General features: G+C 34.1%; 1 protein-coding gene across 1 annotated transcript in view; it reads left to right on the top strand.

The window, feature by feature from the left end:
• LOC117332641 (MLX-interacting protein-like) overlaps window positions 1–18,085 on the top strand; it is a 42,733-nt gene extending 24,648 nt beyond the window's left edge. Inside the window, exons 10-18 of the mRNA XM_033891627.1 lie at window positions 4,948–5,117; window positions 5,345–5,432; window positions 6,206–6,321; window positions 6,642–6,737; window positions 7,915–8,002; window positions 8,295–8,394; window positions 10,432–10,555; window positions 11,463–11,592; window positions 12,129–18,085. Of these exons, the coding sequence (XP_033747518.1) occupies window positions 4,948–5,117; window positions 5,345–5,432; window positions 6,206–6,321; window positions 6,642–6,737; window positions 7,915–8,002; window positions 8,295–8,394; window positions 10,432–10,555; window positions 11,463–11,592; window positions 12,129–12,247 (1,031 nt within the window). The 3' untranslated portion in view covers window positions 12,248–18,085. The remainder of the gene's footprint in view (window positions 1–4,947; window positions 5,118–5,344; window positions 5,433–6,205; window positions 6,322–6,641; window positions 6,738–7,914; window positions 8,003–8,294; window positions 8,395–10,431; window positions 10,556–11,462; window positions 11,593–12,128) is intronic.
• The last annotated feature ends 3,324 nt before the right edge of the window (window positions 18,086–21,409 follow it).

Consider the following 21,409-nt stretch of genomic DNA (forward strand, 5'->3'; position numbering starts at 1 on the left):
ATAAATTTGTCTCAAGACCTATTGAGGTTGATACACCTCAACATAACTTTATTCAATCCTTAAATATAACATACATTATTCAATTAAATCCTTATAGAAGTGGGATTTGAATTTTTATCTCTGGATATTTTTTGATCGGGTAAAATTTTGTCCGGTCTGGTAAACATTTCTATTTCACCAGACCGAATGTCCTGTAAAAGATTTGAAAGTTTGGCACGCACTGGACTCATGGAAAAGTCTTTCCAAATTCACCAATTTTCATCCCAAACCGAGACAAAATGGCCCCATCCCAAATCAGTGAGAAAAAGCCCTGATGTAAAATACCTGGGGTGGAACTTAGAGTGACTTTACCTCAAATGAAGTTTGAAACGGGTAGCTGGTCAACATTGGTCAACCAACGCCTATAAAAAACTTGTTTATGAAAGATATGAGTATTCATCATAACAAATTAAAGCCAATAACACAAACAATTCCAAACTTAGCTTTGGTTACTGGTAGCTATAGGGGCATTATACACTCTAACAAGGTCACAGGGTAGGTTAAAATATCTAAACAGCTTCCTCTCAATAGCCAATTCAAGAGGCCAAGGGTTATGATATTAGACAATTAGCATATATATACTGGGGTGAAGGGCTATTAATTTGTTCAAATGAATGACCTTGACATACTATCAAGATCATAGGGGTCAAATGTGTAAAATTATTTTAATATCTTCTCAATATCCAAGAGGGCAAGGGTCGTAATATTGGGCCAGTAGTATAGCATGCTGGTATATAGGGCTATCAAGTTTTTTCAGGCTAATGACATTGATCTACTTTCAAGGTTGCAAGGGTAAAATATGTATTAAATGTTGAAAACTTCATCTATCAGTGTACATAACAGAACTAAGGTGACCACATAATTAGGCGCGTGTGCCTGTCATGAGGTTTATATATTGTTTTATGCATACAATTTAACAGAAAATCATTGTTTACTGATATTCTAACATTGGCCCCTGTTTGACGGTGATCAATATCCTCTTATCGACAATCAGTCTCATGCTCTGATGTATCTGAACTAGGCTCGACCGATAAGTATGGGTTTCTCATCAAAGACAATTTTGGTGTTTCCTAATTAGTTGGAATACTCATCAGGAGTAATTATGGTTAACCCGTAGTTTGAATGTGTGCAGCAATGATAGTTACAGCATGTTCCTCAAAGATATATTACAGCGATCCCTTAGTTTGAATGTTCGTCGAAGACATAATATGGTGATCTCTTAGTTTGAATGCTTATCAAAGATATGATACAGTGATCTCTTCATTTGAATCAAAGATATGATACAGTTATCCCTTAGTTTGCATGTTTATCAACAGTTACGTTGAGTTTAAACTGATCTTTGAGACAAAGTTGAAGGAGCCCCATAAAGATTAGGTATTAAAAGATTGTATGCCACAACTGGTTTAGAAATTCTATGTGTACACCTTTAAAACTTATCAGCTGAGTCATGAAAATGAAAAAAGTGTTATAAATACAAGAATTTGATATTAAATACTTTAAAAATATTAAATTTATATCATTAAGATTATCCATGAGCAACATTTTGTAAACATTTAGATATATAATGTGTAACGTCCGCTCTCCATGAACACGGGACGTGAAAGTTCGTTTTGGGATGGTCGTGGTGCGATAAACATAATTCGACGCAGGATGTAAAGTTTACTTATATTTATTAATCCAAACGAAAATCCTGAAGGTACAATATAGTCCAATGAAGTTTCATCCATCTTCCACACTATCGCTGGCGCATTCACACTTAACAATTCACACACATTTAAACAAATCTAAGTCTACATATTTACATCCTAAATGTGTACATCCAAATGGCACTAAGTCCGTTTAGACTGAAAGCTGCTGGAGAACTCTTTATGCTTGATTGATTGATTTGATTGATGGGGCTAAACGTCCTTGTTCCGGTTATAACCGAGCCTAGGACACAACTCTTTATGCAAAACGCGCAAGTCTTTTTATATCCCGTGAGAGTTAATTAATGTATATTATTTGAGGATGTGGTCAATTGACCAATCCTGACCTTTAACCCGAAATATGGGCGTATCTAAACCCCTATCTCGTCATTTCCAAATATAGCCCTAGGCACTGACCACTGGTCCCACGGACCGTGTGCAACATATCCATGACTGACTTCCAGGTGCTACCGTTTGTTTATTTGACTAAACGGGTTAATTAACAACTAATCTAAGGGAAGCAACTCGCATACATTTGGCTGACTATAGCGTACAGCTTTAACTACTCTAGGTAACTTTGAACTCATGATATATAAAACTTGTCTATTTCCTAGTTCACTACAAATGTATAAATAGATACATGGAATATACCTACTTTATATATAGATTATTTATAGCCCATGTTTAGAGCTTGCTACTATGCGTGGTTTATCAGGCATCCAGAGTACATGGTGTAAGCTAGTTATACTGTTGATATATTTATCTTGTCTAGACTTAAACAGTGGGAGAGAGTGCATGTGAACTGAATCATGACAGTCTAAACAGTACATGTCAAGTAGCCTGTTTTAGGCTGGAGACTCTGGTTTACTTCAGTAATCTCCTGTGTAAAATATTTTGATTTCAAATGAATATTTTCTTTAAAATATTGTTTTCACTAATCTAATGTGCTTTAACATTACACTGATTTGAGTATATGATGTAATGGCATGAGGTGACTTCATAAGTAAAAGATTTAATGTATCAAAAAGGTAATTCATATCTAAAAATGTTTAGTATGAGAAGGCTTTTCAAACTGGAGATCTCCTGTGATGACACCTTGACAGGTGTGCATATAATTATGAATTAATTAATATTGATTGTTAAATACCTACTAAGCAAATTAAACATAGTGCATGAACCTGCAAGTTTTATGAAAATAAATGTTTTAACTCAAAAAATTCTGTCACAAACAGATGTTTCTGACTGTTTCCTAATTAAAGCTACTGTATATTGAATAATTGACATTCCTTTATGATAGTAACTTTTAATAAATGTCAATATGTGGATGGCTCCATGTCTTCGGATACCTCAGTGTTATATCTGATCATGTGATCACCACATGATAAGTTGCTGATCAGCTAAGTTCACATGTGACTTACATGGAGGAACCTAGCAAGGCCAAGGTCACTATGCCTCTATGATGTACTGACAAAGCCATTAGTTGTCTACATGGCATAGTGGCCTTGTAATAGGACAGCTTTATATGTATAAGTAGCTATATCATCGGTTCCTCTGTCATATCCAACTCAGGTTCATTCTATATCAACACATAGCACACTTGACTATGCCTGTACACATACTGTTATGTAGGAATAAGTATACAAACCTAGGAATGGGGAAACAGGTAAGGAGATTAGTATGCTACCTATATAATGGGGAAACAGGTAAGGAGGTTATTATACAAACCTATAGGGATGGGGAAACAGGACAAAGTAAGGTAAGGAGATTATTATACAAACCTAGGGATGGGGAAACAGGACAAAGTAAGGTAAGGAGGTTATTATAGAAACCTAGGGATGGGGAAACAGACAAAGTAAGGTAAGGAGGTTATTATACAAACCTAGGGATGGGTTCTAAATACTTGTAAATAGAAAATCACAAATTACTAAAAGTTATGCTAGCAGGCATTTTATGTTAGGTTTCCCTATCAATCAGCATCTCAATAGTGGTCTTGAATGGCAATGAACAGACATTTTGTCTCTAGAGTTTGGCAACCCTGGATAAAATATAATCTGATAGGTTAACTATTCTGTGAACAGTACTTGTGTATGATGCAATAGGACTTGTATTAGGACTTGTGGATGATGTATTGGGACTTGTATTAGGACTTGTGTAGGATGTATTAGGACTTGTGTAGGATGTATTAGGACTTGTGTAAAGTACTTGTGGATGATGTAAAAGGACTTCTATTAGGACTTGTGTAGGATGTATTGGGACTTGTATTAGGGCTTGTGGATGATGCAAGAAGACTTGTGTATGATGCAAGAAGACTTGTGTATGATTCAAGAAGACTTGTGTATGATGCAATAGGACTTTGAGTTTCCCTACAGTTAGTAATAAAATAAATACTATATTTTGTACCTAACACAATAATTAAGTTGTCTTTTCGTTTGTATGATATCTAAAACTTAAAATTTTCATCTTTTCTTGAAAACAAATTCAGTAGATATTGGGAATTTAAGTCGGCAATGGTATTGGTAATGAACAGCTGCATGTTATTAAGTGAATTGACTAAAGAATTGTTACCGGTTAGCAATTTATTATAACAATTGATCTTCAAAAAGTTATAACTACCTCTTTCATTACTGAAGAAATTACTAAAAAAAGAAAGTGTTTGTAAATATTCTAACCAGTTTAATGCTCATGGTAAATATTTAATTGTTACAAATATGCCTTAAATATTTAATTGGTACAAATATGCCTTAAATATTTAATTGGTACAAATATGCCTTAAATATTTAATTGGTACAAATATGCCTTAAATATTTAATTGGTACAAATATGCCTCCTGATGATTACTCAATGACATTAAGAGTGGGGTCACAGTTTACCTATACAATCGCTATAGGACGTGCCCCCTAAATAAATGTGTATAGTATTATATGTATCATGCCTACAAGACATTAAGAGTCGGGTTACTTGATCACAGTTTACCTATACAATCACTAAAGGAATGTGCCCCCTAAATAAATGTGTATAGTATTATATGTATCATGCCTACAAGACATTAAGAGTGGGGTTACTTGATCACAGTTTACCTATACAATCACTAAAGGAACATGCTCCCTGAATAAATGTGTATAGTATTATATGTATCGTGCCTACAATTGCACTACCTAATTATTAACCTGTACACCGACTACCAGTTTGTCTCCTCATCACTACGTAATCCTTACCATTACAGGTACGTACCCGGGAGCTGTGATAAAGGTAGAGAAGGATGCCACACTATCTAGTTCTGCTGCCCCCAGTCTGGCCATGCCAAGCCTATCACAGCTGCAACCTATCCGTCCCCAGGAATCGCTGTCAACACCTTGCATCCCGACCCAGACTATCACTATCAGTGTTCAGGAGGTAGGACGGCTTGAGTTTGTTTCACACTGCATTACCTTAATTATCCTGGGGACAGTCAGTAGCTTTAATCTGTGTATGCAATACTTTGAGAAGAAATATTTCAAACCATAAGAAAATGTTTCATAACATATTATATTCAATTTTTGGAACAAATACTTCAAACCAGAAGAAAAAGTTTCATGATAAGCAGTCTTGATAATTATTGATAACTAATAATTCTTGTTTAGACGCCCGAGTTGAGCAGCAGAGTCAGCTTATTTGGGTCTTCATCGTCCAACATCACTGGTAAATCCATCGACGACCTCTCTGTGGATGGTAAGTCCATACCTAGTGTATTCTCTGACACAACTGAGCAATTTAAACTCACAAAGCGCTGCGGAATGTTCTCAAAAATTGAGTTGTATGATTTAGATATTAACTCTTTGCGTACTTTGTGTTCGTTCCGGATTCCATATTGGAAGTAGTTATTAGGCTCGCCCCCAGATATTTAAACAAAATGGCAGACTACATGTGCATTTTCGGTGTGTTGTTTTTTTCATATAGAATCAGAAAGGTTAGTGTTATCTTTGTACATGATTAAGAAATATTTGACAAAATAAGATCTATAGATGTCAAATTGAACACTATGAAACGTCCTAGACTCTGATATCTAAAATGCAAATGTAGCCTGCCGCCATATTGTTTACATTAACAAAATATTGAGAAAATGTCACCTATTACTCTAACAGAAAAACACGTAACACAAATTGAATAAAAACGAATCTATCAACCAAAATGTTTGTTTCAAAATTTTGAACACATTTTATCATTCATTGCATTAGATGATTGTAATGTCGGGTTATGTTTTCAACAAATCAACACTTTAATAACGTCAACTTAGCTTGTCGACTATAGTCAACAGTGGGGGAGAGGGAGCTTGAAATTATGTTGACCATAGTTGAAAACGGGGAAGAGGGAGCACATTTTTATGTCACTATAGTCGACAACGGTACTGAAAGAGTTAATTAATTGTCATATGATAGCATGGCAATCACCAGTTGAAACATTATATGTGCATCACACTCAGGATTTTTATCTTAACACTACAGGTACTGCTGGTGCCAGTTTAAAATCCAGCCCAGCATCTATGGTGGCCGACAGCCCCTCGATCCTTGAAACTAGCAACCTTGATATGGGAAGTCCGATATCCGATACAGAGGGAGCTGTGAGTTTCAAATACAGCACTGAGTGCTCTGAGTGTTCTGCCAACAGGAAAAATGGTTGTTGATTTTACACGGTTGAGTTATGCAACCACATGTTGAAAAGTTTGATTTTTCAATTATTTTTTACTTGATATTAATTTTCAACAGTGTTTAAACTTCCTTTGATTGCTCATGTGAACTGTAACAAAAATTTTAGTGGAAATAGAAATATATATACTTCTATTCTAAATGTTTAGAAATAGAATACTTCTTGATTGCTTCTTTTAATAATCAGTACTAAGTTATGATAAAGGTGTAAACTTGTTTTAAATGTTTACTTCAGGACTCCCCTAGGGGGCGCCACAGTAGTGGAGATGGTGGAGGTACACGCCGTGTGTCTCACACCTCTGCGGAGCAGAAACGCAGATGTAACATAAAGGTAAGTATATTGTGTCGAGGTTTGAGTACAAGATTTCCTTCTCATTTGAATCAAATTTTGTCTTCCTCGATCATGCTGCAGAAGTATGTATTCATGTCAAAATGATGAAGACATTGAAGGTCAATACATTTGGTAAAGATTGAGTATTAGATATGTTTTATCACTGTATTATTCTTTTGTCTTATTCTATGAATAGTTTTCTTCATTTTAGTTTTGACCAATAAATTCTTTACCAGAAATTACACCTACTGAAAAAAGTTGTAGTAGAATGGCATATATACAGCTTTGAATGAAGGAAAGGCAATATTAACCTTTAATTTGTTTTACTTTCATGGTTAGTGACAATCACAAAATAGGCAGAGTTACCTCCCTTGTCGTTTTCCATGTTAAGAATTTTGAGCTAGTCATATCAAGTTTTGATTAAGGTCAGGCAGGCATATAATGCATCCATTTGAAGTACTCTTGTTAGTTTTGAGCTTGCCTGTGTAATCCTATGGTTTGTAAGTTAAAGTGATAGATCTATATGCAAGTCACAAGTCCTGTATGCATAGAATTTTGCATCTTCGCTAGTCAAGGCTTCTGATTACGTTACACTACACGAACCCTTGGCAGATATAGGCGTCAGTTCTGGCCCTCTAGCGGAGATTCAAAATTACCACCCTTTACACATGAAATTTTCGACCAATCAAAACGAACGTTACCGATTTACTTCATCGGTGATGTTTACAAACGCACAGGAGGCTTGTGTCATTTTGATGAGATATGTGATCAATGACTTCTATTAATTGATCAATCACTGCGAATGTTTCCCAATGATTGTACGTCTCTGTTTTTAGGTAAAATTTCATGACATAGTCGACGATGTAGCTCTGCACTGGGCGCCGCAATTTTTGTTTACTGTGAAACCAAGCCTGGATGTAAAACGCGATTTGATTGGGTGCCCTGGGATTCCAGGGCACGGCGGTTTGAACACGACTATATCTGCCAAGGGTTCGTGTAGTCTAACGTAATCAGAAGCCTTGGCTAGCGAAGATGAGAATTTTGATGGGGAAAAAACTAAATGTTACAATGTGGTTTTAGCAATACTGTTGAAAAGGACTCGATTAGATTGATCCCTGAAGTTACGTAGATGTATTGAATGGAATTTGATATATTTATATTCATATACTTATTTCAGAATGGATTTGATGTGTTGCACTCACTCATCCCAGCTTTAAGTCAAAATCCCAATGCTAAAGTCAGCAAAGCAGCCATGTTACAGAAAAGTATGTCAACCCATTCAGAACCTCATATAACAGTTGTATGCAAACCAACAGTTTGAGCAGTAGAATTCCTTTTTTTAACTTCACTGTCTTTTGGAATTCTATTTCATGACTATGTGTACTTTAATAAATTGTAGATAATAAAAAAGATATGTAATTGCAGAATAAAAGCAGCAAATATGACACAAATAAAACATGATGTTTCCTGTTTGAGTTCTGAAATATCCCAAGTTAATTTATAACATATGTAGTCGTGTTCCACATAATACTGCAGTGTCAACACATTTTGTTTCAGCTGCTGACTACTGTAAGAAATTAAAGTCAGAAAGAGCTCAGATGCAAAAGGAGGCAGAAATACTTAAGCAAGAAATAGAATCTCTCAACCAATCTATAAGGTAAACGGTAAAACTGATAACAAATTCAATTGGATCAGCGGAAATGGCTGTTGTCCGTCGTCAGTCCGTCCGTCGTCCATTCGTCCGTCTGTCGTCCGTCAACATTTGCATTAAATCGCTACTAGTCATAAAATACTCTGTGGATTTTAACAAAATTTGGCCAGAAACATTCTTGGGGGAAGGGGAACAGATTTTGCATAAATGGTGATTCTGACCCCCAAGGGGCCAAATGGGCGGGGTCAAATAGGGGAAATAGAGGTAATTCCTTTAAATTGCTACTAGTCATAAAGTTATGAATGGATTTGAACCCAATTTAGTCAGAAACATCCTTGGGAGAAGGGGATCAGATTTTGCATAAATGAAGACTCTGACCCCCAAGTGGCCAGAGGGTCAGGGTCAAATAAGGGAAAAAGAGGGTAATTCTTATAAATCGCTACTAGTCATAAAGTTATGAATAGATTTGAACCCAATTTAGTCAGAAACATCCTTGGAAGAAAGGGAACAGATTTTGCCTACATGGTGACTCTGACCCCCAAGGGGCCAAATGGGCGGGGCCCAATAGGGGAAATAGAGGTAATTCCTTTAAATCGCTACAAGTCATAAAGTTTTGAATGGATTTGAACTTAATTGAGTCATAAACATCCTAGGGGAAGGGGAACAGATTTTGCCTACATAGTGACTATGACTCCCAGGGGGCCAAATGGGCAGGGCCCAATAGGTAAATTAGAGGTAATTCCTTTAAATCGTTACTAGTCATAAAGTTATGAATGGATTTAAACCCAATTTGGTCAGAAACATCCTTGGGGGAAAGGGAACAGATTTTGCATGAATGACCATTCTGACCCCAAATGGGCAAGAGGGGCAGGTCAAATAGGGGAAATAGAGGTATTATCTTTAAATCACTACTTGTCATAAGTTTTGAATGGATTTGAACCCAATTTGCTCAGATCTAGAGCTCGATCGAGGCATCCTTGGGGAATGGGGAACAGATTTTGCTGTGACCCTCCATCCCATAACCATGTATGGCATCGGTGGACATTAAGTGATGATCACAATTCTGATGTAAAAATAGGCCTAAGGGTCTTTCCCCATCCTAAGGGACTTAGTTAAAACACAATCGTGTTGTAAAAACAATCCATTTTCACTCCCTTAGAGAGTCTGGACTTCATTATTTCTTTAAAGCAGTTGGGATCCCCACATTATAAACATATATAGCATTGTTCTAGATTGACAAATAAAACTACATATTAACGAATTGAACATGAACATTATTTTGACATTTGGTCAAATCCAACCAGGTGAGCGATGCAGGCCCAATGGACCTCTTGTTATATTCAAAATTAGTTATACATCTTTGATATAAATTTGAGCTGAATTCAGGGTTCTAACTTACAGGTACTTCATAATAAGCAGACATTTGTATCAAGTCAGTGTGTCTTAAGAAAGTTTTATATATCTGTGCCTTTATAGATGATCATTGACAAATAATAAGCAGACATTTGTATCAAGTCTGTGTGTCTTAAGAAAGTTTTATATATCTGTGCCTTTATAGATGATCATTGACAAATGATCACATAAAAAAAACAGTCTACAACCTTAACAACAACTTCTTATTCCCACACATTCATTGAAAATTTGTTTTTATGCCCCCCACCATGAAAGGGGGGTAGGGCATATAGTGTTACCCATGTGCATCCTGTCCCATCCCATCCATCGCGTCCTGATGCAATGTAACTAGCTAATCTCAGGAACAGCTGATGTGATCGTTGGTCAATTTAATTTTTTTTTATTATATCTGATAAAGGTTTTTTTTAGCTCTTGCAGATTTAAAGGTAGGGATTTCATTTCTAAAATTCAGTAGGGCTCAAAATTTAGCCTCTTTTTGTAACAGGAAGAATTAGCAAGCATATTGAGGTTAACCTGTTTGTTCTACTTCTACTTCTTCTACATTACAATTGATTTTCTGAAATATTAAAAAAAATAAATGTAGATTAAGTACAAACAAAGTTCTGATAATGAGGGTTTATCTTTTTACAGTCAGTGCCAGTCCCAGTTACCAGCCACTGGCGTTCCTGTGACAAGACAGCGAGCCGACCGCATGAAGGAGATGTTTGAGGAATATGTAAAGACTCGTACATTGGAGAATTGGAAATTCTGGATTGTATCCTTTATATTATCACAAGAGCTTACTCTGTCAAAAGAGCTAGCTAATCATGGTGATTGGCAGATGATACATGTAGTAATATAATTGCTGTAGGGGGAAAGAATTGTAGTAATATATTTACTGTTGAGGGAAAGAATTGTAGTAATATAATTACTGTAGAGGAAAAGAATTGTAGTAATATAATTACTGTAGGGGGAAAGAATTGTAGTAATATAATTACTGTAGAGGGAAAGAATTGTAGTAATATGATTACTGTAGGGAGAAAGAATTGTAGTAATATAATTACTGTAGAGGGAAAGAATTGTAGTAATATATTTCTTCTGTAGGGGGAAAGAATTGTAGTAATATAATTACTGTAGGGGGAAAGAATTGTAGTAATATAATTACTGTAGGGGGAAAGAATTGTAGTAATATAATTACTGTAGAGGGAAAGAATTGTAGTAATATATTTACTGTAGAGGGAAAGAATTGTAGTAATATAATTACTGTAGGGGGAACGAATTGTAGTAATATAATTACTGTAGGGGTAAAAATTGTAGTAATATAATTACCGTAGAGGGAAAGAATTGGCGTTTGTCTAACTCAATCAAGCACTTTAACATTTAGCTAGGTCAATTTCAATATTTAACAAGGTCAAATATAATAATCTAGCTTGGTCACTGGAAGCTGCCTTGTTCCTACTGTGGTGGAGGTAACCTCAAGTAAGACAATTGAACTCGATTGCACTGGGTGGCATGTAAGTTTTCTCGTATATTACTTATTGACTATTAGAGACTCTGCTTCAAAATGACCCTGCCTGTTGACAGGGCAATTAACATATCAAACAAACATAATTATGTCATAGCATGGCTGTGTGAAGTGTTGTGGTACCTCTAGGAAACTTTATTCCTTGACCACTGTCCAGTTTTCGATTATGGTAAAGCCATTGTTTGAGGCCTACAATAACATGGTTTCAACAGCCAGTGTAGATGAGATGTGTCGGACCACCATGGCCTGGCTTGACCAGCACTGCTCCCTAGTGTCCCTCCGACCCAGTAAGTGTCACAGTTATTATGCAGGGCTGTTTCCTCCATGATGTTTTAGATAAAAATTATCAGATTTTTCATTAACACTAGCATCCACCAGTCTTTTCTAAAAGATTTGCTATAAGAAGAAATGAAATCCAACATATATCCTTGTACTGCTGTAATAGTTGTTTTCCTATATAGTAAAATGCTCCAATCTTTTCTTTATCATGTTGTTGTTCAAAGCCATGAAAATAAACATACTTCATGATACTGTTTTAATTTTATTTACTATTTTACTAAACAAGTACTGTAGATCCATAGGAGATAAAACACAATTCCAAGTCCTTTTAAATGATTGCTTTGTTGTCGAAAAAATGTTCACTGCATGAGATTTTGTTTGAAAAATATGTGTTCATGTTTTGTATTCATACTCTTATATATTTAATTCATATATAAAGGTACTCTTTTCTTTTTTGTTCCTTTGGCAATCCATTAAAATTCACCACTTTCTTTCCGTTTTGTTTTAAACAGTCGAGTAATTCAAGTGTTTGTTTCTGTTTCAGCTGTTCTGAATGCCTTAAGGCAACTCAGTACCTCCACGAACATTCTGACTGATCCAGCCCGTCTGCCTGAGCAAGCCACAGAGGCAGTCATTAAGTCACAAAAGTCCTCCAAATCCTGAGCCTCACCCAAGATCTCATTGGGTCTAAGTCTGTGGTGGTTGTGGTGTCACACTCGTCTTCCGAGTCCAGACTCTCGTCAGCCTTCAAAGAATTTGCTCAAATATGCGGCAAAAATTTCGGAAATCGAATCCGAATACATTTTATGTGTCAAAAATTTGATTTGCATGTGTCAAAATTATTGACTCAAGTTAAAGCTCAAGTGTGTCAAAAGATTCACTCTATAGCTTAGCATTTCAAAAATATTGACTCAGTATCGTGAATGGCACATTCTCCTTCAGAAAGCTGCTGCAATCAGTCATTTGATTGAGGTATTATGTAGACAGTCAGAAAACTGTAATACTGCTGTATTGAATAATGAAGAGCAGCAACCCTGACTGTGTGATTACTCAGTTATTCCTCTAGAACAGTTTGAGAGCTTAAGATCGTGATTCAAAAAGCTGATCAGCATGCTGTGTTTATCTTGCTGCCCTTTTGGCTATGAGTAGAAAGTTTGCAGTGACGAATTCACAGTATTCCTCTACATAGTTAGGAGATTCAGTTGGTGATGAGAGGTCAGTGTTAAAATAGAATACAAAACATCTATAGATTTTGTGACTCAAAAGGTCAGGTCATTAACTTTGACTTTGACACTGACCAAACAGAAATGGCATCTTGCAGATTTCGATATTGTGTTTCTGCAGAAGTGGTTTTGCAGAAAGTGTCAGTAACTGTTGAATGGTTTATTTTGCTGGTTAAGATAACTACAGTGATTAAGTGATGATGTATACATCGAGATGTGTTGAGGTGTTTTGTTTAGCCTTTAAAGGAAAGGCAATAAAAGAATTTGAATAGATTTTGTAAAGTGATTTGTCTCTACAAAGTAATATGTATATCTATTTAATTTCTGTTGTGAATTAGCGTCCAAGCATTAACATTATATTACACTATATATGTGTGAAGATGTGCGCGTGATATACTCCTCACATTTGATGGTTTTTCAGTGTTAAATAGATTTATCAGACTATCCATGTTTAAAATGTGCTTTATTTCAAAACTGCTTTAATATCTGTGTATATATAATATAGCACATTTCATGTCGCACAATCATTATTTTTAGAACTGATTAAGTTAGAAGAGAATAGCATTGGCTATAAGTCTATAATTCAAAACAGTTAATGTGATCGATACTTAAAGAAAATACAGTCCTAACCGAGTCATTTGGGGGACATACAGGTGAATGCCACATATCCAAGTTAACTTGGATTCTTTGGGTTAAGCAGATGTTTAGATAAATTATTTTATGACAGGCAGTAAATTGATTTTGTAGGGGAAACTCAGCAGGAGCTCAGATTATCAAAAGTTCAGATAGCTGTAGTATTGGGATATGTGGAGCTCTACTGTACATGCATACAAGTATTTGGTTTCAAGAAAATTTGATTCTATGATGGGACATTAGATTTGATATTGCATCATTTTTTTTTTTTTTTTTTGTAGGTTCTATGTGTAAGGAGTTATTTGATAACTGTTACCATTATTATGTCTATATTTGACCATGAATATAATAATACAGGTGTGAAGTTTTTGCCAAGGCTTGCCAGCATCAGGACAGCATCTTAACTCTTTGGTCAAATTGTCTCTTGTGCTCAGGTGATTTTTATTTTTGAAGAAAATATAATTTTTGAATGATGTAATTTTATTTTCTTATGTGGGTTTCTTTAAGAATTGAAAAGGCAGGCCTTTCCTTATGGCATTATTACGGTATATTGCTTGCTTTATATCCTAGCAATACATCTCTGGTCAAAAAATAGGTGACCGTATCTATCTCTAGTTTCTGAAACTATGTTCAGTCACATGAGTTGTTTCATTAAAAATTAGGGAAAAATGATGAAATATGATTTTCTTTAAATTAAGAACTTTTGTAGATTTTTTTGTAAAAAATAACCATATGACACAAAGAATTGTTTTGTTTGAAATTAAATACAAGATTCTTTCATTTAATATTCACCACATTAGGTCTAATTTTCTTTGAACTAATTCAGAAATTTAAATATGATTAGAATGATGGTTGTGAGATTCTTTCTTTCAGATTGGTTAAGCCTAACTCTGAAGTGATTTATTTACCTGGATCATTTAGAAGGAGAAGTTATAAGCTGTTTTGCTCATTGATAGTCATGGTTTTGTTTAGAAATTCATTGTTTACCAGTAGTCATTTTATAGTGCAACATTCCAGCTTTTGTTACAGATAGCCCAGACAATTTTCCATATCATATGACAGTCACTACCCACTGATTTGACCCATTAAAAACTCATAGAGTTTTAAAATGTATGTACTGAAGAAATGCACCCAGTATTGTTTTCACTTCAAACTGTGGAAGGTATATTTTTGGAATCTGATATGTAATCATTAACTTAAAAACAGGACTCTCGGTCATGTTATAAAATATCTGCATTTTAATTTAACTGTCTCTGGAATAAGTTTTGCAATTAATTCATAAATCTAGAGTATTTGTTAATGCTGCTTTCAGTTCCAGTAAACATGTGGCTCACTGACACTTTGTTTTCCTGATTATCATTACTTTTGAGTTGCAAACACAATTCAGCTATGTTAAGTTAATGCAAGTACTGGAATTTGCAGACAATTTGAATAGTTCTGGATGAATCAGGTCTGAATGAGATTCAGATATGTAAATAGAAATTCCATATACTGGAATTACATAGGGCACGAAACAGAAAGTTACATGACACACTGGTGTCTAAAATTAGACAATCCTTAATTTTGGGGTTTATAACTATTTTGTTTAAAACATTTGGAATTAATAAATGTTAAACTGACTGGTTTTGTATCTTAATGGATTTCTAGCATGTACTTGTGTGCGAAGTATATCATTGCATTACCAGTACATGAAATAAACAACGAATGTCCTGTATCATAAACACTCCATTTGAATGTTAATCGCATAATGCAAACAAGTTCAGGTATGATTACCTTTAAATTTAAAGGACACAATTTAAACATGTCTTAGAAAAGTCAAACAAGAGGGTTATCAAATCGGTTAATCCTTCTAAAGGATTAAAGTTGAAAAGTTGGCTTTCATTGATCAAAAATCATTTCTGTTTCATAATGTGAAAATTATAGATTTATTTTAGATAAACAAAGTCTTTTGTTGTAGCAATATTTTAATGTGTTCCTCTGAAAAAAAAGCAATTGTATTGCCAACAAATGACAATTTAATCAGCATTTTATCAATTAGATTTATCAAAATTCACTGAACCCCCTTTAGAACATCACACATGTAATTACTATACATCTAATGGATGTGATTGCTCCCATTACCATTATGATATTCATCATATAGTCATTTTGAAAAAGTTTAATTTGTGTAATAAATCTTTTTCTTAATCTTTGTTATTAAGAGGATGCTGATTGCTTTGTATTTTAACTGTTGAATGTATATATACCCTGGTAAATGAAGTGTTATTTACATTTTATTGCCCATTCTTTCAGTGTTTAAATATTGTCAGTATTAGTGCTAGTCTTATAAAAAGGTGTGTGCCAAGATGTGAAGGAAGCAATGAAGTCAGTGGTAAATACATAGAAATGTACAATAAAATAACAGATCCGACTGTCACAACACTTTTTGTATAAAATGAACATACCTTCACTTGGGCCGTTTTCATTTTTCCAGCCCAAACGGTTGGACCAGTCAGACCAGTGTTGTTCGTTTATGTAATAAAGACGGACCTGGTGATTTTATATTGCTTTCAGACGAGCCTTGACAAAGACTCCCAAGGCCTGTATTAACATTTCCAGGTCCTTCAAGTTATGTTTGAAATATTACATTAAAAACTGACGAACCGGTTTGTCCAGATAAACGAACAGGCCTGGGGTATGACTAGCGCCCAAAATGCAGATTTTAGTTTCCTGTATACAATGTAGGACAGTAAACAAAAATATTGCCTTTTCATGGATATTTAAACATATTCTCAATAATCAGCCTGAAAATTTCAGCCAAGAACCCTTAGACTGGTGACATGAAAGCACACTTGATGAATTGTGATTAAAGAAGGGAGATAATCCAAATGAAACACATTAGATCTTCGTTAGATCATGTTTCTGAATAGGAGTTTACTTCTGTATTCTGTACATGGTATGTATGTACATGTGCAGTATATTTTTAAAGGCAGCTTTTTGACATAGAAAATTATCCATGTAGATTGTTTTAAGATAATTTGTAGAAGATATTGTTCTAATATAAAAATATATATATCATGTGATATGTAACGGCTGTTCATTCATTCAACTTTTTGTGATTCATGATTCAATAATTAATGTATTATGTAAATGCTAATATTGATTTAGTGCTTGTGATGCAAATTTATTCTATCAATTTCATGAATGATTTTCGAACCGCTTGAGACATCGATATTGCTGTGATATGGCGGTATACAAACTCCTAATTAATTATCAATTATGAAACGAAAAAAAAGGTTGCCCTGTTTTGTGAAGAAATTAGCTTTTCTATGAATTATATTTCTCTTCTTACATTCTCATGAATGTTTTTTTTAATATTGTAATAAATTTTGACAATTCGGTTTTCAAGAATACTCTTTTTGAGGGTGGTCCTAGATGATGACAGTTCATTTCAGGGAGGACTCATAATTTAATAACAAATGGTTAATGAAATTGTTTTATTGATGATGAGGGAGTGTTTCACAATTACATGGTATAAGTAAATGAGCAAAATTGTTTTAAAATATCAAAAAGATTAATACTTCTGGAAATACATGTAGTTACATATGAATACATAATATGAAATTTTTGTTCGTTTAATTTTCATAAACATATTGAAATATAGTCACAGGGAAATGATTATTGGATGTTAACCTTTGCTTTCTAATTATCACAAATTTGAAAGGAATGAAAAAAAAGAAGTCCACAACTGAATTTCTAAATAGTCAAACCTCTAGTCTACGTTCGCGAATACAAAACTTTTTTGAATTTTCTTGAATTCTCATAATTAGTAGGGTAAGAATTGATTGTACAGTATGTATCTGCAATGGAGATTTGCTGATTAATTTGTACAGGTGTTTTAACATTTTTTGTTACAATATACTTGTCTTTCTTAGAGTAATAAAACATGTACTATAAGAAACCTACTATATATCATCTTCGCTAGCCAAGGCTTCTGATTATGTTTCACTCCACGAACGGTTCGTGGAGTGTAACGTAATCAGAAGCCTTGGCTAGCGAAGATGTCTATATATAGACTAGGTCTACATTAGTTGTTAATACACATACAGATAGTGTAATGGCAAAAATTCCTTCCCGGTACAATATCAACATTGGGTGTGATTTGATATGTGATGATAACATCTAAATATTATGTTAATTCCCTGGAAAGTTTTGATGAATAAAATTTGTATACATTAACAAAGTATCACAAAAAAAAATCATTGGTTTCACATCTGTTTAGCTGGATCTCCAACTGCTGGTGTTGATATTTGTGATAAAGTGGTATAATTTTCAAGATTTTAATGATTCTAAAAAATGAAAATTAATTAACACTTACTACAAATATTGTTACTTAAATTGCTTTGACTATGGCATTGTCAGTAATATGAGCTGTCTGATGAACAGAGAATTGTGTGTTTATAAAATATTGATGAAATGGTTCATATTGAACTAAGAAAATTTAAAATGTGAACATTTTCTTTATATCTTCTCTACAATTGGACATGCAATCCCTAGGTGTGTATGTGTGAGTATCATTAATGGATATATAGGGCAAAGTTACTCTGCATTCTTATCTTTGTCCATTTAGCATTGGGCTATCAAGTAAACTATTGTATATACATTACAAATGTGTTTGTCTTTTAATAACATCTAACAGTAATGACTGGCTACATTTTATATCTTTCATAAATTAATTACATCATACCTTAACTATATACTTTGTTACATTGTTGACTGTGAAATGAAGAAAATTCCTTCAAACTGATAAAAACTTATGTTTTTCACTTCAGTTATGAGCTGTTAAAATATAAGATTTTACAACGAAAAAATTATTAAGTTTTGTCTACTTTCCTGTTGTAAGAGTTGTTCCCCTTGATCGAACTGTCGTTTTGACGGATTGGCCTTGCTACTTTCCAGTAGGCAGGTGAAGGGGAACAAAATAAAAAAAATAAAAAGAAGTAAAAAAATAAAAACATTTTAAGGCCTCTTTTGAAATGTAATAAAAAGAAAATTGGATGGTTTGCCATTTAATATCAAATTCATTTCACATGAAAGGCAAACATTTTTTGAAAATATATTTTCAGGAGTTTGTAGTATCAGAAACATATATAACATATTATATGTTTCTGGTAGTATGAGTGAAAATATAAGAAAAAAAATCTGCCATACGAGGGCAATAAATTTGATATAGAACTACTTAAATATTTATCCACTTTATTAGCTGACCTGGACCAAAGTGAGCTTATGCCATACCGTGGTGTCCAGCGTGCATCCATCCCTCAGTCCGTCCGTCCGTCCGTCAACAATTACCATGTGAACATGATAACTGGAGTTGATAGCCAAATCTGATGAAACTTTGGATGCAGCCATATATCAACAAGATCTTGAATGAGTTTGAAAATGGAAACTATTCGACTGTAGCTTACAGAGTTATTGCCCTTTGTAATAATATTATTATTGGACCTTGTGAACACTATAACTCGAGTAAATATCAACCTTTGATGAAACTTTGTATTCAGCCATATATGGACAAAATCATTGTGGAGTTCGAAAATGGAAATTGTTAGACTGTAACTTACAGAGTAATTGCCCTTTGTAATAATATTATTATTAACACCTTTTTAGCTCACCTGGCCCAAAGGGTAAATCTTTTAAAAACGCTACTTGTCTTGAAAAACTAAATGGATGCTGATGAAATTTGGTCTGGAAAATTATTTGGGGCGGGAAAAAGGGGGAATTCATATTTATTTGCTGTAAAATGCAGTTATCTTTAGATCCCTTAATAATGAAATATTTCATCACAAGGAAATTCTAAAAAGAAATATGATCACGTGTTTTTATTTGATGAAAATTAAACAAACATTTTCTCATATTCTGGGACACTAGTAACAGTTAACAGGTTAAGAGTAATAAAATGTTAATGATAATATTCTTTATTTATTTTAATGATGTTAAAGATAAAAAAAAATGACCCCATTTCCCAAAAACTTTGAAGAAAAATGCACCGGGGAAATTGAGAAAAAAGTGCTGGAAAAGTACTTGAATTTCAGTATGAAAATTCTTTTACGATCCATGCTGTTGGTTTAAAGCAGTTTGTGAAACTATCCTGTCAAGTTCGGTAGATACAGTACACTGATGGGGGGTTAGAAGAGGAACACACCGGAAGTAATCTTTGGTAAGCCATGATGAATTTAACAATTTTTTTAAAGTAAGTGACAGTAATAGGAACTCTTTAATATATTTGCTTTAATGCATTTCTTCAACGAAGAAAGATTAAGCTTACACCGACCGACAAAACATTATGGAAAATGGAAAATTCAAAACTTCAAAGGTGATATCAAAGATGCCAGAGATTTATCAGAGGCAGACGTCGAGAACGAAAACAGAAAACAGAATTAGATTGGGATGCTTCAGATGGATAACTGTGTTCTTGGATTAACAGCTTCCCATTTGTCGGAACAATATTGGCCTATAACCTAGACTCTGATCCACTGATCTTTTTAAACGAGGGGGCATTCTGCACACGCCAATCGGAAACATTTATTTCTAGTGTAATGTAGCCTAGGAAAAACACGCGGTAAGAACTAAAACGAGTGTCTGTTGGCTTTAATTTAAACGTTATGAATATTTGATAACTACAGAGACGTAAAAGGGTAACATATTTTCACGCTATATATTTCATATATTTCGAGAATTTTTTCAATGTTTTTTTTTTATGTCTTTCTGTTTTCAAGTGTGACGGTATTTTTCTTTATTCTTACTTAATGAGGTTGCTAAAGATGTATCGTGCAATGTCTCTTGAAATCGGCTTCGGACAATTATATAAATATTATCAGATGAAAGAGCAAATCATTCTCCATAAGTTTGTGAAATATCAATAAAATCCACTGAAAAACAAACTCAAAAAGATTCATTAGAAAATGTATTTGGTATTGCTGCAGTAGAGCTATGTATATTAAATTTATAGATTAAAATGACAATGAAATATTTGAATTGAAATGGTTTTCTGCTAATACTATGTCATTGTATGAAAAACAAGACTTTTATTATTATTTGTACTATGCCCGAGTTGTGATCGAGTCCTTTGACCCCTAATGACTGTTTTGGTATACCTATGACATAATAGCATACTAGACACCCTGGTAAAAGAACTATTTTTAAACTGAGTTTGAAAGACCTGTATCGGATGACCTTTATACACTGTCATGGCGTTCGTCGCTGGTTTTCGGCGTAATAGGATTACAATTGAATTTTCGACTCAAATCTCGAGGTTAGAATGTCGAGATCATCCTAAAATGAAGCACCAACGTTAACATATCCTCAAACCTTGTAGTGGTAAAGGTAGAAAGACTCGTGAACACTGACATAAATGTACCTATTACATATAGCATGGATTCACCATTCAGATATGGGGAGCGATTTTGACAGCGGTTATCGGCATCACCTCTCGTAAGTAGGCACTGTTTCAGTATATTAAAAATATATCTTTCACTTTCAAAATGCGAAAAGTAAAAATATATTTCCGTTTACATTTCCACTAAGCCTTGGTTAGATTTGTGGATATCCTTACATAGGCGAATGTTATTGGACATGAAAATGAATCTTATGATGGAAGCTAGCAGAATTTTACCATAGAATATTATCTGTTTTGTAAAATCATATTATTTTACATGTAAAATCCACAAAATATGTTGAATTAGTATTCGACCGATCTCTGCCTGACAGTGGTAATCTACTAGATAATGTCGTGTTGCTATATTTACATCCGACATAATGTTATTCCATTTCATGTCTATATGATTATCTAACAGTGACTTAAGATTGACGTCTTGATAGACCAAATAATAATTTCTGATTCGTTTTCCTGGTATGGTTCTTCTCTATCTCAATAAATCAAAATTATTGTTTTAAAACACGGAAGTTAAAAAGATAAGTTATTAATAGTACC

The sequence above is a fragment of the Pecten maximus genome, chromosome 8 (assembly GCF_902652985.1).
Source record: "Pecten maximus chromosome 8, xPecMax1.1, whole genome shotgun sequence".
Classification (NCBI taxonomy): Eukaryota; Metazoa; Mollusca; class Bivalvia; order Pectinida; family Pectinidae; genus Pecten; species Pecten maximus.